The sequence below is a fragment of the Alosa pseudoharengus genome, unplaced genomic scaffold, assembly GCF_046254945.1.
Source record: "Alosa pseudoharengus isolate Yale_2024_CS ecotype anadromous, Long Island Sound unplaced genomic scaffold, YU_APseudo_1.1 YU_APseudo_1.1_scf_14, whole genome shotgun sequence".
NCBI classification, from domain to species: domain Eukaryota; kingdom Metazoa; phylum Chordata; class Actinopteri; order Clupeiformes; family Clupeidae; genus Alosa; species Alosa pseudoharengus.
In genome coordinates, this window is record NW_027468609.1 from 33,685,016 (window position 1) to 33,702,438 (window position 17,423).

The window sequence follows — 17,423 nt, forward strand, 5'->3', positions numbered from 1 at the left end:
TCCGCGCCATGAAGGAGTGCCGCTACACGCCCATCTCCGACAACCAGCATGGTCAGCAGCAGGGTGAGATGCTGAACACTTTGCTATCGCGTTCTATTATCACACCCACTTTTTACCCATTTCTTCTAGTCTTCTAGCTATTCTCGCATTTCTTTTCTCACACATTTTCATCTATTTGCAGATATATGCTCACTCTCTTTCTTTCTCTTTCTCTCAAAACAAATAATTTGTCATTGTCATGAATGAATAAACTCATTGTTGTTAAGGGTATAGGTATGACGTGTTAGGTATTGACTTTACATCAACATTTGAGTAGGGTCGGTGTGGCATTGATTTAAAGAATAAATCTCTCACACACATACTGTATTCAACCACACCGTAGAGACTATCAGAGGTCATCCGATGTGAACAAGCTATAATATTTTCTATGCAACTGGAACTAATGCCTCTCTTTACACCTTGAAACAGTGCTATTACTTGTGATTAGCGGTGTGTACTGTCTCTACGAGCGACTTGATTACTGGCCTTATTCATCCTCAGAGGTCTAATATTCTCTCTCTCTCTCTGTCTGTCTGTCTGTCTGTCTGTCTGTCTGTCTGTCTGTCTGTCTGTCTCTGTTTCTGCCCCCCCCCCCCCCTTCTTCTTTTGGTTCATCCACAGACACACAGTCTGATGACTCTGATGACGATGGTGATGGCAGTTACCTCCACCCCAGCCTCATGGCACCCAAGAAGTGCTCCCGGCTGGAGGAGCTGATGAAGGTATAGGCCTCCCTCCTTCTGGACCGCTAACCTCCTTCCTCCATCCTTAGGACTCTGTCTCAAACTATCACTGACTCACTGTTTCCACTCCCCAAGGTCAAATATGGCCTCCGCATATCTCCACTGTTAACTACTCAGCATGGAAAAATTTAAATCAGGGCCATGTCCACTCCTGTTCTGATCTTGATGTGTTGCTATCCTTTTGATAAACAAAATCAACCAACTTGAAAGTCTTCCTATCATCTATTACAAAACATCCTCCCCCCTGACGCTCAAAAAGCCTCTTCATTATCTTAGACGCGCGTGTCTATGTCCTTCTTTAGAAGCGCACCGGGGATCGGGGGAGTTTCACTGTCCGGTGGTGGCCGATAGAACTCATCAGTTTGGATCACCATGACACTGCTTCATTACTCTTCCGCAGCCCGCGTTCCTCTCCTCTTTCATCCCTCCATCCTGCCCAAAGCCTGTGTGCTCAGCCTTCTGCATTTGCATTTTTCATGGGGTTTAACTGCTCACTAATTGCAGCCACAGATTGGCTTTCACAGTGTTCACGAGAAGGCACACTTTTTCTCTCCCAAAATGGACAGCATATTGCCGTTAAGTCGTACCAGTCCAGACGTAATTGGGCCTGATATCAAAGCATCCAACTTCAAAGCACTTGAGATTATGTTTTTTTTTTCTCCTCCCATATTTATTGTAGAACGAGAAGTAGGAAGAGGTGTTTTTTTTTTGTTGTTGTTTTTTCCCTTACATTTTTTCCATCACCTCATTATATATTCTGTACGTTTAGCCCATGTCAGGCACTGTCATTTGCAGTGCGCAGCACAAAGTATTCTATCAAGATAAAAAGGCTCTTACATAAACCAACCTATCAGGTCTTTCATCCAAATTAAACAAACTCTGTTTTTTGTTTCCCTTTCCCCAATATGAAAGAAGTTTGTTTTTTTGCTTCTGTTGCTCCCTAAGCTGTTGATGGGAGTTAGAGAGATAGGAACGCTAGGCTTGGCACTCTAGAGGATGATTCTCATCTTCAAAGTGAGGAAAGCTATTTTTCATTTTATATTTTTAACTTTTTAAGGCTCAAAAGCATTTTTGAATTTTATTTGTTAAATAGTTTGTCTAACTGTTTTGAAAGGGCTTTGTGTGCCTGTAAGTTCGTTTTTTGACCTTAACATAGCGTTTATAGAATCATTTTGATGCCACTCGTACACGTAACATGATAAATGGCGCTTCTGCCACTGTCTGAGTGGCCCTCTGTAGACCTAGCAACTTTCCAGTTCTGGGTAGGAAACTCCTCCCTAACTTGAATTAGTTTCCTCCTCAATTTAATTAGTTTGTTTATTATTGTGCTTCTCAACCAGAGGGGGACCCGAGAGCAAATCTTGTTAAGGGTACCTTTTAAATATTATTGTTGAGCCTCACCATTGATTAACCAAATAACTTTCAGTGTCCCGCCGGCGTTCCGGTTACCCCCCTCCCCCACCTCCCCCCAACATTCTAAATCAATTGTATGCACCATATTGCTATGTAGCATAGTAATGTTATACACCATTTCAAAGCTTTGGCTCTTGGGAATCCAAAAATGGCAACTTTTTTCATGTACAATCTGTATAGTGCTTTACATTCTCAGATTAATTTTATTATGTCTCAATTAAATTTGATCCAAAATGCCCCCCTCCCCCTCCTCCGCTTTTGGTGATACCCTGACTTCTGGCTGCAGTGTAGCTGCAGCACAATAAGTAGATGCCTCATATTGGGTACTGAAATATTCACAAGAATCCATAGAAATTGAATCTCCATGTTGTATTATCCAATATTAGTTGTACAGATGTATAGTCTATCTTATACACACTCATTGAACCAACAAAGTAAATGCAAAAATAGAGACTTTTTTGTAATAATTCCATATTTTGTGTAGTCAGTCTATATCAGAACACCTGACATACAATCTAAATAGTCCACAAGAAACCTCAAAGTGTTACCTTTCATTTGAGACCAGGATTATGCTTCTACACAAAGGGGTTCATGTGCAGTAAGCATTTGATTGTCAGTATGCATTTTGGATAACAAAAAGTCCTATGGGGAGTATCCATAGGCATTTTACAAAACGCATGGGCATACCTTGGCAAATAATAGTCTAAAGCACTCATATTTTCATTCTATATTGATCAACGTTTGCACACAGCTTCACAAGACCTGGTGCTAGGGCTCAGTTGTGTTTCTAAGGGATATCAAGTGACCTAGAGGGCTGAAATGTGGTCAGTTCAGAGATGCTTGTAATCCGGCAGAAAGAAAAAACTATATTCTAGCCTCTGTAGCTCTTTGTCAGTACATCACAGTTATCTTGACTGCTTCCTACGAAAGTTACAGGTTCTCCAGCACTTGATGGTTGACCCCAAAAGAGGTGGGAACAATGCCCTTGTAAATAGGCACAGTGCAATTTCAGGCAAAAACTTGAAATTTTTACTGAGAACTATGTGTTAATGAGTAATTAATCAGTATTTACTTGGTTTGTTAGAGCCCTGATGTGAATGTAGTTGTCAAGACATGTCTCCTGGTCTCATATTAAAGCTGTCCTTAAACCCCATTCCACAATGGTCCTTCAACACTTGGGTTGTCTACTGCTGGTGCTCTCTAATGCCTGCTTCTGCTTTGCAGCCCCTCAGAGTCATCGATCCGGATCACCCGTTGTTGGCGCTGGTCATCAAAGCCCAGCAGGAGAAGAATGGTGGTGCTGCTGCTGCCGCTGCCCCTGCACCAGCCCCGCCCATGGTAGAGGAGACACAGCCTGCAGTGTCCACTCAGGCAGAGTACCCCACCGATCGTGAGTAGAGCTGCTTTATAACTGTCCACCCTGTGGAAACGAGAAGCCCGAGCAAACCGTTATTGTGACTGTGAGGTTCAGAGGTCAATTGTGTGGGTAAATTATTAAATATATTATAGTTAAATTAGTAGTCTATTAATTTAATGGCTTAATGTACGCAAACATATGCCAACTGTTAAACTGCATCACAGTGGTGCTGTATTGCACCATTGTGATGGAGCATCCGTGTGGATTTAGCAAAGGAAGCTTGAATGCTGGTGTGGTGGGGAGGGTGATCTATTTATTCTGCCTGTTCCATATGACATATTTCAAAAATATGCATAACACAATGGTGGAAAGAGACATGAATTCAAGATTAGGACATTACTGTGCATAGTGTAGTAGTAATGTCTTCTTTGTGTGCGGCGCAGAGATGGTAAGCATTTGTTGTAAGGTATGAGGTCATGAAATAAAAAAGAAAACACTGAAATCCTTAAGTATGGAAACGCTTCCTCACAGATGAGGACTTTCATACAGAGTGAAAAGCTGCCTTCAAATCTTAAGCTTTATCTGGAGCTGCTAATCACCAAGTTTAACCCAGTGAAAGGCTTTTGGGGGGGTCATCACTTTTCAAACCTCACGTTCAGCACCTTGCCATTTACAGGTCAGCTAGTCTGTGGAAAAGTTTTCAGATTGCAGGGGATTATGAGCAAATCTTCACTTAGCATAACTTTTCACTCACAGAGCCAAACTTGATAATTAGCTTGTATGCAGAGAGAATGCCCCCACAGCAACTTTCTAGTCCATTCATCTAGGCCCATACAATCTATTACCCCTTCCTGCTCTGGTAGTCTGCCTAGAGTGCTGTTTGGCTTCCATAGTAGTGCAGACCTTGACAATGGTATCTAGTGATTTTAATGTTGCTTTTCCAGCCAAGGATGTCCTGAAAGGATACAGTATTTGTAAAAATCAATTGAGGTGACATTGAAGTCCTACAATTAGTCATCTGCTTGAATAATTTTTCTAAATTAAACTCCATGACCTGTTATGTCAAGGAATTCAATTCCCTGTACAAAGCATCACGCATGAACTGTTTTTGTGTGCCTCATTGAATTGGGTTGGTAGTCTGTTTGGACAATGTTGCTGTGTATCCGGTCACATCGGACTCCGTCTACGTCATCTAGTTTCCTTGCTTATAATCCATTCATTTAGAGAATGCAAATTCCCCCAGGAAGGAGTTTGGCTGTTGGCAAAGCCTTTTGGAGCCACTGAGATCAGTGTACAGTTCATTGGCATGGCGAGAGATATGCTCGTTACTCATATCTGTTGCTGTCCTTCAGTGTCTCCTTTTGAAAGGGAGCTTAAATTCCTTTGTATGATTATCAGCAAATATTGGAAAGCATTTATTCAATTCAATTCAGTTTTATTTATAAAGCACCTTTCGTGCAAACAGCAATACAAGGTGCTTAACAAATGTTTTGTTGGAAAATATGTTACATTCATCTTCTAGAACAGCAATGTAAAGGATATAAATGCACAATGCCACATTCAGTCAAGAGCTGACTTTTTTGTTTGTGTCATTGAGATGGCTTATTTACCAGTGCATTACAAGGAGATGCTTCTGAATAGACTGCGGATGTCGTCCTTGAGGTGGGAAGAAGGGTAGCAGGACGCATGTCTGAAAGCAGTGGAAGAAAGGACAAGAGACTTTAACCTGACCTGGTTTTGAGAACAAATATTCTTCTGGAAAAAGCGCACTACCTTGCAGTTAAGGCTCATTGCCTTTTATGGAGACCCTCCTCAGAAAAAACAAAACACTTTTGTTCTGTTAGCCCTCAGGTCACTCCAAACCATTAATTGGCAATCTTCATGTGATGGAGGTTTGTTGAAGTTCATGCAGCTACTGCAGGTAGCTACTGTACAATACATCATCTCATTTCAGTGTCAAGTAAGGCAAAATAAATCAATTGTCTTACTGTAACATTTTGATATTTGATACAAAAGGAAAACTTGCATGGATCTCTTTTTCTTTGACTTGACCTACTTGAAAACCAGACTCCTGGACGTCTGCTGCATAGTCGCCAGGGCAGAGAAAAATGTGATTGATTTGGTCTGGAATGAGGAATCCAAGCATCACACCACATTAACACACTAACGCAATATTAGCGTTCCCAGAAACCTTGAAGGCTTGTCCTTCAAACTAATATGCTGACAAATAGCATTACAAACGGAGCCTCTCAGTCACAGCACCAGTAGGACATCATAAACACCCACACCTTTTCATTCATTCATTTATTTGCCTTACACGTTTATCCAAAGCAACTTACAGGACTAGCATCTGAGGGTTAAGCGCCTTGTTAAATGGCATAGCTGGGGCAGCTGGGAATAAAACCCACAGCTTTTCAAACTACTGGATACTTGCACAGCTCTCTAGCCACCACGCTATAAGTAGTATAAGTATAGTAAGTATATAAACTCTTTTGATCCCGTGAGGGAAATTTGGTCTCTGCATTTATCCCAATCCGTGAATTAGTGAAACACATTCAGCACACAGTGAACACACAGTGAGGTGAACCACACACTATACCCCCTAGTGTTCCCCTTTTGCATGATGTAATATTGTCGTTCAGTGTAGCGTTAAAGTATAAGAAGGCACAAATAGATTAGATTTCTTTTTTTTTTTTTTTTTTTACACAGATGCACTAACCAAAAAGTCACCTCAGTCATTCTTAAGTTGTTTTCATATTGGAATATAAAATTTGAAACTTAACTCTGTTAACTCTATGAAGTTTATTAACGGTACAATATTATGGTGATGGTGCCGGTGTAATAACAATCTGTGAGGCAAAGTAGAGAATGTTTGAGCCCAAGCTTGCATCCACAAGATAAGTTAGGTTGGTATATCTTGAAGGTCAATGCTTGAACAAGGGGAAAAGAGAGGACTATTAGTCTCCTATACACTCTTGTGCCTCCTTGACTCCCTCAGCTGTTAACACACAGCAACAGAGAGCAAGACCAGAATGCCCCTTGCCCAAATGTACTGCTTAAAAACACACACACACACACATTTATTCACAGTAACATACACACACACACACATCACCATCACCATCCTGTGGGTTTTGGGCTCTCTATGTAATCTGGCACCTGTGCATACCTCCATGGTGATGCTTGTGACATTTATTTTTGAGATACAATGTACTAAGGACAAGGGCAGGGACTGTGAGTGAGTTAGGGAGGGCTTCTCAATGTGTTCTATTTTCTATGTGATGGTTTTTCTTCCCAATTGCCCTGCATTTTGAGGGTCAGGACAGATGACAGGACTAAATATGTAAATATGACTAAATATGTAGATCTCAACCAAATCCACTCAGTTGTCTCAATTTCCATGGCACAGAGATATGTGAAGAAATTTCTGCTTGCGCGACAACTTCCCCTCTCAATGTGACGTGTCGTAGCCTTACCAGCGATTTCAGTCCCTTTAACACCTTCACGTCACTTCAAAAGGAAAAGTTTCTTCATGCCCCAGAAAATCGAGCCCTCTGCATTGCATGACATCTTTTCTGTCTGTGGTTCCTTCACACAAATTCCGGGCTTGAGAAGATCAAAGTTGAAGCAGGTTTTTTTTTAGACGAAATATCCCCCTATTTGTGCATCACGATGGGTTGAGAAGGGGATCAGACGGCCTTCTGTGGTCTTGATTCCTGCTGGAGACACACTGTCTGTCTTTCTTTACCCCAATCACACAGTTTTGCACTATTGATCAGGCATGGCTTTTCAGGGCTTAAACTACTTTGATGATGTTGTGGTTAGTCCTTTGAGTCCAAAATGGTTTGGTGTACCAAAACGGACTCTGACAGTTTTTTCCCCCTCTAAGAAACACTTTAAAAGACTTATCTTTTAAGGCCTAGAAATAAAGAGCATTAGTTCTTCTGCTATCTTTCAACCCACCGAAGCAGTGACCACTGAAATATGATTTTAGGGTCAGGGCCATTTTTTGTGGCAGTTAATTGAATTTCCCTACAGTGAATGTTGGTTTATTTCGACCCACTGAATGGAGTGGAGATAGCGATGGAAATTGACCCCTTCACGCTCCACATACGTAAATTGGTGCCTCGTCTCCATCGTGTGGGAGTTCGGTAAGATGTGTCCTGACCCAGAATCAAACTTGTGAGTCAGCAGGCTGCACAGCAGATGCCATCTTCTCCTCTACTTCTTCCTCCTCTGCTGCAGCCCTCTGTGTAGCCAGGCGTATGACCTCTGAACTGTTCTCTCGGGGGTCACCCCTAGTCCAGGCCACTATGCCTCGTTAGACCCCTCTGCATGGTCAGTCATAAATACAGAGGATGCATTTGCTTATTGGTGCTGATGCAGCTGCCCATTGTCTCACTGTTCCTACCAAACCCCTCAGCTCCCTGATGATGCCAGCCAACCCTCGCTAGGCCGTCAGAATGGGAACGGGGGGGAAAGCGATTGTCTGGGTTTACTTTACTTGACAATATCGTCATAAGAGTGACATGACACCTTCATGAACGTGTCATAAACAAGTCATAAAGGTTCATGACGCAACACTTCTGTCATTAAGTGTCGGTTTTTGTCATAACAAGTTAGGGTTAGGATTAGGGTTAGGGTTCATGTGTCATGACCGTGTCATGTGTTCATGACAGTGTCATGTCACTCTTATGACGATACTGTCAAGTAAAGTGTTACCGAACTAAATCCCAACTTCAGTTGTGTGACTATTTAGACGACAGGTGTTGGAGGCTGGAGAGAGCCAAGAGAACTTGATCTGGGCTCTGATGGTGAAGCACTCAGCTGGCGGTGGTGATATCCCAGCAGCACAGAGAGAGGGGCAGTGTTGCTTTGTGCTTTGTGTCTGATGACACAGCACCCCCACCCCCCCCACACACACACCCACCCACCACCCCCCACCCTCCTCATGCTGCTGCTTCTCGTTCTAGTTTGTTTTGTTGTGTGCATTATTTTGGGTAAAAAAAAATCCTTCATGCCCTGGAAGTTTCCAGAGGAGCTCAAGGTAGAAGTTGCGTGCCTTACCTTTCTACAGGCCTTCCGTGCTCAGTGATCTGATGCTGGGGGACTGCGTCTCACAGAGTTACTGCTGCAGACTCCCTGTTTAAAGAAACCGCTTGTCCCCTAAACAAGACCTAGTTCTGGTACAAAAAACTGAGCTCAGATGTGCAAGTGTGCAAATACCGTGCATGTGCTTATGGCTGTTTTTTTCTGAATTGACTAATTGATTTTAAAGACATTCCACTATCTTCAGACAGTTTGCTAAAAAAAAATGTGTAGCTCTGGTGTTAAGGGACATCATTGAGAAATTTTGCAGTTTAAGTGCTTTACTCTTGATAAGCATTCGAGAGTGATCTGGCCTTTGTGCATAGATGCTTCAGTACTATCACAAGGAATTTAAGATTTCGTCCGGTGTATTATTAAACGACTCGTGCTGAAAGGGGGGAGATGTCAAGAGGCTCCCAAAATTAAATCAATATTAATGCTTTAGTAACTCCATGGCAGCACAGTACATGCAAGTAAAGTGGCTCTGGAAACGACGAAAGCAGAATGAGATTTGCAGAGACGTGGAACATTTCCCCTCACGTTGTGGGATCCCCCGTGGCTCGCTCTAACAGCCTCCGTACTCTCTGGGTGACCTTGCGATCTCCGGATCTATCTATCCGGGGCTGCGTCCCAGTGGAGGCGCGTGTCTATTTGCTGCATGAAGTGAAGAAATGTGACTGTAGCCAGGCGTGATGGATTGATATGAGGCCTCTTGACCTACTGTGCGGAGCTATCCGTGTTCCTTACTGCTATGCCCAAGCGCCCAGTCATCCGCTAACGATAGGAGTTCGGTCTAGCACTACAGCTGCAAACAAGACTCACGGAGTCCATCATGTTTCACTCATATTTGTTTTTGTTTTCTTCTTTGATTACAGTCTCTCTTCCACCGCCTTCCTACTCTTTCATTCCTCGCTGGCGTTTCTTTTTTTTCTTTTTTGTTCTTGGTCTCAATTTCGTTCTTTTAGTTCTAATGGATGAGCAGAGCTGATATGTATTGCCCTGTGCCAGACTCGGCGTGAGAAAGTGGGAGAAGAGAGAAGGTGAGCGATCAGTTGAGGCAGAAATGTGTTCATCAGCCTTCTGGAGATGGAGGAAGGAATAAACATGCTAATGTCACACAGAGAACTCTCTTGAGATAGAGCTCCATTTCTCATTTATCAAAAGAAGATTTCCATCCATCACTCTCTCATACACTAAACATCCCATTCTGGCCAAAAATTAAGGGCAACAAGATGTGCATCTATAAGTAACACATGTAAGGCTAACAGTCTTTGCAATTGAGATAGATAGATAGATAGATAGATAGATAGATAGATAGATAGATAGATAGATAGATACTTTATTGATCCCCAAGGGTGGGTCAGTAAACAAAAAAACATAGTGTAGAGTGAACACAAGTGGCATTGTCTCTTGGTGCAGTTGTTCATTTGATGCATGAGCATAACAAAAGGATTTTCCATCCATTTTTGTTAGGCCCGCAGTGTTCCTCTAGTTGCTCTCCTTGAGAACCGGATGTGAGTCACTGATTTCTCAGCATGCACAGGAATCAATTAAGAGACCACGAGAATTATGGTAGAGCGGTAGGGAACAGATAAGTTATTTATGGAAGCCTGTTTGAATTCAGAACAGCGTGCTGCCAGTTCGCCTAGCTGCCAACTTCAAATTGCGAATCACCTCCAACAGGTATGTTCAATGTCCCCACTCATCAATTTTTGTTTCTTTCTTCTATTTTCTAAAACTGTTCAGTTTAGCCACTGTGATTCATGTAACTATCTGTGAGTCATAATTCCCCTCTTTATGTGGGTGCATTCGCATTTACAGGAGTTTCAGAGGGCCATTGAGACAGTCAATGGTAGATAAAACACATGTCTGATAGCTGTAATGAGGGGCTTCGGGGACATAAACATTGCGAGGAGAGGCACAGGGTATATCTACTTTACATGTGTCACATCCAGCACAATCTGATCGTAATTACTTTTGGAGGCCTTGAACAAAAGGCGGATTTATCCTCTTTTTCTCCCTTTCATCCCTTGTTTCTTTTTATCCTTTTGCTTTTCTTGCACTTTTTCTTTTTTTAATCTCTTCACTGACGGGTAAATTTAATTAAGCAAACAGTGATCCAGACGTCAGATTATTTTAAGTTTCTCTCTTATATCAACATCAGGATTTTTTTTCATTGTCTGTTCAGATGGGTCTGTGTGTAGATGAAATGTACCCACATGAATATGAATGTATGTACAGTGTGTGTCTGTCTGTGTCTATATATGTACATGCACGTGCATGGATGTGCATGTGTTTCGCTGCCTGCCCCTGCCGCAAAGGCTGAAATTGCATTAGCGTTGAGCGGCGGCCGGTGCTAGATGAATGTTCCTTCCCCGCTCCCGCTCTCTCACTCAGAGCGGCGAGGCTGTCACATTTGCTGGGAGCTTACACGCGTCATAGACACACTGAGGAAGTATGGGGGACTAGGGTGGGGTGTAAAAACTGTTTGAATACATATGAATTCATTTGCACACTTTGATCCATTTTTAAGTTGTGTCTCTTGCTTTTTTTCTCCCCTCTCTCTTTCTCTCGTCTCTCTCCATCTCTCTCTCTCTCTCTCTCTCTCTCTCTCTCTCTCTCTCTCTCTCTCTCTCTCTCTCTCTCTCTCTCTCTATCTCTCTCTCTCTATCTCTCTCTCTCTCTCTGAAACCACAGCTAATGTTGCCCCAATGTACTATGGGTACTGCCTGCTCCCGGATGGCACGTATTGTCTGGCGCCTCCTCCTCCCGGGATCGACGCCAACGCGTACTACAGCACTCTGCCCCATGGCATGATGCCACCTCAGGCCTCAGCGGTGCCCCCGCCCCCAGGAACGACCCCTCCACCTGAACCAGTGCCCATTGCCCCCATACCCGTCCCTGTCTCAGTGTCCACTCACAGTCAGGTCACCTACTCTGCTCCCCCCAGTCAGATCACCTACTCTGCTCCCCCTACCCAGATCACCTATTCTGCTCCCCCCACCCAGATCACCTATTCTGCTCCCCCCACGCAGATCACCTATTCTGCTCCCCCCACGCAGGTCACTTACTCTGCCCCCCCCAGTCTGGTTTCTTACAGCGCCCCGGCTGTCAGCACAGTGACGAGGTGTGTATTTCTCTCTCACACACACACACACACACACACACACAGCCTTTGCTCTGGCGTGCCATCTAGGACATACAGATGGAACGTGGAAGGGTGAAGTGTTCTAATCACTCACTCAAGTCTCACTCACTGGCTTTCTCTCACATATTCATTGCCTAGTGTGTATGCTCATGTTTTTTCCCCCTCCATCTTTTCTTTGTTTCCTCAATTTCCCCTTTTATGACCTCAGTGTACAGCCCCAAGCTCCGGTCGCCCCAGCAGTGGCTCCGGTCGCCCCAGCAGTGGCTCCGGTCGCCCCAACAGTGGCTACTCCGCCACCAGCGGTGACAACTCCACCCCCGAGCATCATCCCCCCGCCCCCAGACATTCAGCCGGTCATCGACAAGCTGGCACAGTATGTGGCCCGCAACGGCGAGAAGTTTGAGGGCAGCGTCCGCGCCAAGAACGACCCACGGTAAGCAGCCTCCTACTACGCCCCCAGCTTTCCCACACGTCTCACTGGAGTACAGCAAGTGCCTGAATTCAGATGGCAAGAAAGCTGGTTATACTATTTCATACATTTACATGATTGACATGCTTGGCCTGAACCTTGAACTCAAAACAAACAGAAATCAGCCATTTAAACATATTGCATAGATTTACTTTGTGTTTTAGGCAAAACCTCTGCTGCCAAAGGTTAAGGTTTTAACTTTGTTAAGGGGCAAATGGAAAAAGCATGTAACTTTGATGTAAATTGAAACAGTTAAGAATATACTGTATATTTATTTCCCTAAATGAAAACGTGAACTTGGATTAGATTCGCTGTGACACTGCTTGGTTTAAAGCCTCTGTCGTTTTTAAAGAGCTTGTTCTTGTTTGAAGGCAGACTTGAGCTTTGTTGCAGATCCAGCCAATACTGTTTTACCGCCTGTGCCCGAGTTATTTTTTTTTTAGTGCCATTTTACCTAATGGCGAGCCAAGAAAGTTTCCCTCTATAAACTCAAAGCTTTTGTTGCTTTGACACAATCACTTTTTAAAAGGGAGAAAATGCTGTACTGCTCTACAAATGCTTTTGGTACTCTCGGACTCCTCCATTCCTCCATCACCCCCCCCACCCCCCCCACCCCACCATCCCCTGCAGGTTTGATTTCCTGCAGTCCTGGCACCAGTACAACACCTATTACGAGTTCAAGAAGCACTACTTCATGCAGAAAGAAGGGAGAAGACTGCCAGAGGTACTGTTTCATGGTCTATTTCTTGCCCCGTACTCTTCGCGCTCTCCTCTCCCATCCTCTCTATCTCTGTTAAGATCTATCTCTTCCTCTCCGCATCTCTCCATCTCGCTCTCGCTCTCATCCTGGCTTTATCACAGACTATAGGTTGATACAATCACTTTTTAAAAGGGAGAAAATGCTGTACTGCTCTACAAATGCTTTTGGTACTCTCGGACTCCTCCATTCCTCCATCACCAATTCCTCCATTGGGGATTTCATATTCCCCAAAAGCGGGGTGGCGTTCATGAGATAGCCGCTTCTTTTGTCCAGGGAAGTGGTGGAGATGCCTCCTGTAATGGACCAGGCCCAATTTCACTATCCTCTCCTCCCTGAACAGTAACCCTTTTACTAGGGCTGCACAATTAATCGAATTTTAATCACGATCACGATTTTGGCTTCCCACGATCAAATTTGCGTGATCGAGCGATATTTCAAATGCGTGCTCTACCCATAGAACCAACCTGGCAACCCATAGAACGCTCCGCTACAAAACAAATCAAGCGCTCCTTAAACCTGTCTGACCCATGTGCCTGCATGCAGCCTACCAATGACAGCTGTTCCCTGCACTGCTCAGCCTGATGCACTGTGGACTAGTAACATTATGTTAACTATTAGTAGGCTAGTTAGACTATACAATAAACGACGATCAAAAATCAAATGTGTGGCACAGCAGAAGGCCAAGAGCTTGTCCCTCGAAGCGGATCATCCGTTGTTCGAAAATATTTCGGATTTCAGGCAAGTTAAGTTAACCAAAAATATAAGCAAAGCAGGGCTCTCAACACATCACATGACGTAAATCACACATGCCTTTTTTATCACGTTAACTTTTAGTCCTTGTTTGCTTCCTCTGATAGCCTATACTGTAATAAGAGTTGAGCTAACGACGGGATCCGTGAATTTTATTCATGTATTTTATAAGCTACATGTGCAACCTACAATGCATATGCGTTTCAAGACACAGCCTACTCAAAACGAGTAAACAATAATGAAAATGTAGCCTACACGTCAGTGTTTTACATATCAACGAATGACTAAACCAGGGGTGTCCAAACTGCGGCCAGCCATGCACTTTAATCCGGCCCGCCGAGCATTTATTAGTTTATCATAGGCCGCTCGCTATTTTTTTCCAGCGATAGACGACGTTGTGGTTAACTTTAGGCTACTGCAAAATGCTTTACACTCTTCTTAGAGAACGTTTACAATGTCAATGTCAAAACAGCTTGTCACATCGAGATACATAGAACCTCCATTGCAGCAGATCTAACTACGTTATGCTAGTCCATTTAATTGGGGACGCGTTTGAGCGTGGGAGAGAGGGCGATGGCAACAGTAGTTCCCATTACTGACCATTTATAAACTGTGAGAGGGCACAGCCATAGGCACAGCACTAGCCATAGGCTATATTTGAGTGGAGCTGGCAGAGTCTTAAAGTGACAGTGCACCATTTATAAATGAATTAAACAGCATCAAATTAACAGTATTTCTTAAGAAATTAATTTTCTACAACAAAATTATTTTGTCATTTAAATAATACAAAACATTATTATTATTATTATTATTATTTGTGTGTGGCCCGCTGGCCAATTTTCAAAACCCAATGTGGCCCTTCAGTCAAAAAGTTTGGACACCCCTGGACTAACGATTACAGTAAACCCATGAACATGAAGCAGAGCTTAAGTGGCTAATGGGGAGCGTTGGGAGGATTCCCGGTTGGCGTTTTCCAAAATATTAACAAAGTAGCACGCACAAAACATTTTGTTTGCTAGTTGTTTGGAAGTTTGGAAGTCGCAGTCAAATTTATATTTGCAGTAATTTAGGGGAGTAAATGTGAGGGGAAGAATTTGGGTGAGCCAGATAGCAAGTCCAATATGTTTAGGGAAAAAATATTTTTGTCACTAAAATTAATTAATAATCGTGATAAATAATCGTGATCTCAATATTGATCAAAATAATCGTGATTATCATTTTGGTCATAATCGTGCAGCCCTACCTTTTACCATCATTCGAAGATGAAAAGACCTTAAACCACTGTGGGTGGTAGGGCCGTAGGAACCCTGACAAGAATGTCCACATTGCTGCTAGCCTCATTGGAAAGCTTTGTGTTATAACTGTAATTAACTGGTTGGCTCGTTTTCAGAAATCATGTTTTAAACGAAACACACAGACCAAGGCCTCTCTGCTCTCAAGTTGGGTCGTGTGCATCTACATGAGTTATTCAAGGGCTGTGTGTGTGTGTGTGTGTGTCCGTGTGTGTTTGGTGTGTGTGTTACAGAACCAAGGTTGCAAACACGCTCAGCCTGTTGAGCCCAGGGCGCCTCCTCACTCCTCACACCCCACACTTAGGGATGGGGATTTTAATGAGACAGTCATTACAGTAAGCAAGAGCTCATCATCACTCTTCTGCTAAATGTTCCTCCAGTGTTACTCAAACATTGCTGAACATTATTCCATGTTACTGCTGCATTTCCCTGTGCTCCTTCGCTAGACGCCAGATGCCCAAAGCCAGCCTCCAGGCAACCACCCATGTCTGATCCGCACAGCCGTTGAACATGGCTAAAGGCTTAACTTAAAAGTGCCGGTCTCTCCTTGAGTTGCCCCTGTTTTAAAGTGTGATGTCAGGCACTCTCTGTGGAAGGCTCGCAGCATTAGCCCCCAGTCTCTCCCCTGACAGATGGATCCATTTGGAGTCCTGATGTTGTGCAAAGACAACATGTACCCCTAAGTCATCGATTTTTTTTTTTTTTTTCTTTTTGCTATACTTGACTTTCATCCAAGGACTGTCAAGCTCCTTATACCTCTTTTTACCACATAGCTGCAACCCTTGGCATAACCTTAAATTGATTCAGCAACTGTATATAAGTCTATAAGGTCATTTGCAAGGCTTGTGTGGTAAAAATGACAGTCATTGCCCGTGTTTCCTTTTAAAACAATTACCTAACTGGCTTTTTTGTCAAAAGCTAGCATATCTTAACACTGGTAGAGCAAATAATATTAGTCCAGTATGCAAAGAAAATTGCATGTGCAACATGTGTTTGATCAAATACATTTTGATAGAATGCATTTTGTTTTTGATAACCACTTTTCCATGCCTTAATTTGTGAATTACAATTTTTTTCCCTTAAGAAAAAGATGTAGCCTGTTTCTTTTCCTCCAAACGGTGAACAATGCAACAGGTGTGGTCAAACGTGTAATGGCAGACCCCGACTGTGCTGGCTCTGTGTTGGGGACCTTTAGCGCAGCGCCCTATGATTCAGACCGACGTCCCACTCTTTCTCAAAGCACTTTTGTTTTAGTGCGCTTAGTTTACTCTGTGCCATTAATGGCTTGTTTGACATTTATGGAGTCATTATTGGACGCACACCCACCCGTCTTTCTCTCTTTCTCTCTCTTTCTCTCCCTCTTTCTCTCCATCCTCCCTCTCTCTCATTAGTGTGTATCAGCTCATCTGTCATGTTCACTGACCATTATGGGGGAATATAGACCTCACTGTTTGCTTTTAAAGCCTTTTATAAAATAAATAAGTTAGCTCAAAAGAATCAACTGTCTTTTAGCTCCCAACCCAAGCAGGCAGATGTTCGGTTCCCCCGACTGCCAGAAGGTGGACAGACCGCTGTACGTATCCAAACTTGTGTCTGAGACGCATATTCAAACACAACCCAATCAAATAGCCATTAAACAAATGCAAAGTGTTTAGTGTGGATTTTTAATGGCCATCAGTTTCTTGGCAGTCAGTGGACTTTCAGTAGACTGCATTAACAATTATGCCAGGAATTTGTATTATCCTCAGAATGGGAAAATGAGGTCATGAGGTCCACTCATGAATTTGCTCATCGTTTTGGATGAATTTTTATAAACTGTTAAATCAGATACTGAGGGATAGATGGTCAATGGCATTTAAACCGAGAAAAATGCCCCACCCATGCATTGGTCACAAAGTACATGAACACCTGTACTGACCGTCTCTTGGGCTTTGCATCTCTTTTTACTCTGGTTGTTTGACAGGAATCAGACTATGTTCACTGACCTGTGCTACAACAGGTACACAGAATATATTTTTCTGCCCGTGCTGTAGGCACAGCAGCACCCGTGCCCTATTCACATCCACTTGCTTCTTTCTCTCTCTCTCTCTCTCTCTCTCTCTCTCTCTCTCTCTCTCTATCTATCACTCTGACTCATCCTGCTCCTGCACTCTCGGAGCTGCAGGGAATCCCTCCCTCTCATTTCTCTGGGGAATAACACCTTCTCCTTATCAGTCCCTCTCAGACGCTACCGGCTGGCTTCCCAATCCTCTTTCCCCCTTTTTCTGACACACACACACACACACACACACACACCACACATAAACACATACATACATTCACAGAGTCGGTCATACTACTGGCAGTCTAACTCTGTCTCTCAGC

At 43.4% G+C, this 17,423-nt stretch overlaps 1 protein-coding gene across 3 annotated transcripts in view; it reads left to right on the forward strand.

Moving 5' to 3' along the window:
• sfswap (splicing factor SWAP) overlaps nucleotides 1-17,423 on the forward strand; it is a 109,461-nt gene that overhangs the window by 15,089 nt on the left and 76,949 nt on the right. For all 3 annotated transcript variants that reach the window (XM_076284753.1, XM_076284755.1, XM_076284754.1), the window contains exons 5-10: nucleotides 1-63; nucleotides 661-761; nucleotides 3,420-3,585; nucleotides 11,338-11,767; nucleotides 11,997-12,221; nucleotides 12,888-12,981. The exon at nucleotides 1-63 is cut by the window's left edge and continues 163 nt beyond it. In XM_076284753.1, the coding sequence (XP_076140868.1) occupies nucleotides 1-63; nucleotides 661-761; nucleotides 3,420-3,585; nucleotides 11,338-11,767; nucleotides 11,997-12,221; nucleotides 12,888-12,981 (1,079 nt within the window). The remainder of the gene's footprint in view (nucleotides 64-660; nucleotides 762-3,419; nucleotides 3,586-11,337; nucleotides 11,768-11,996; nucleotides 12,222-12,887; nucleotides 12,982-17,423) is intronic.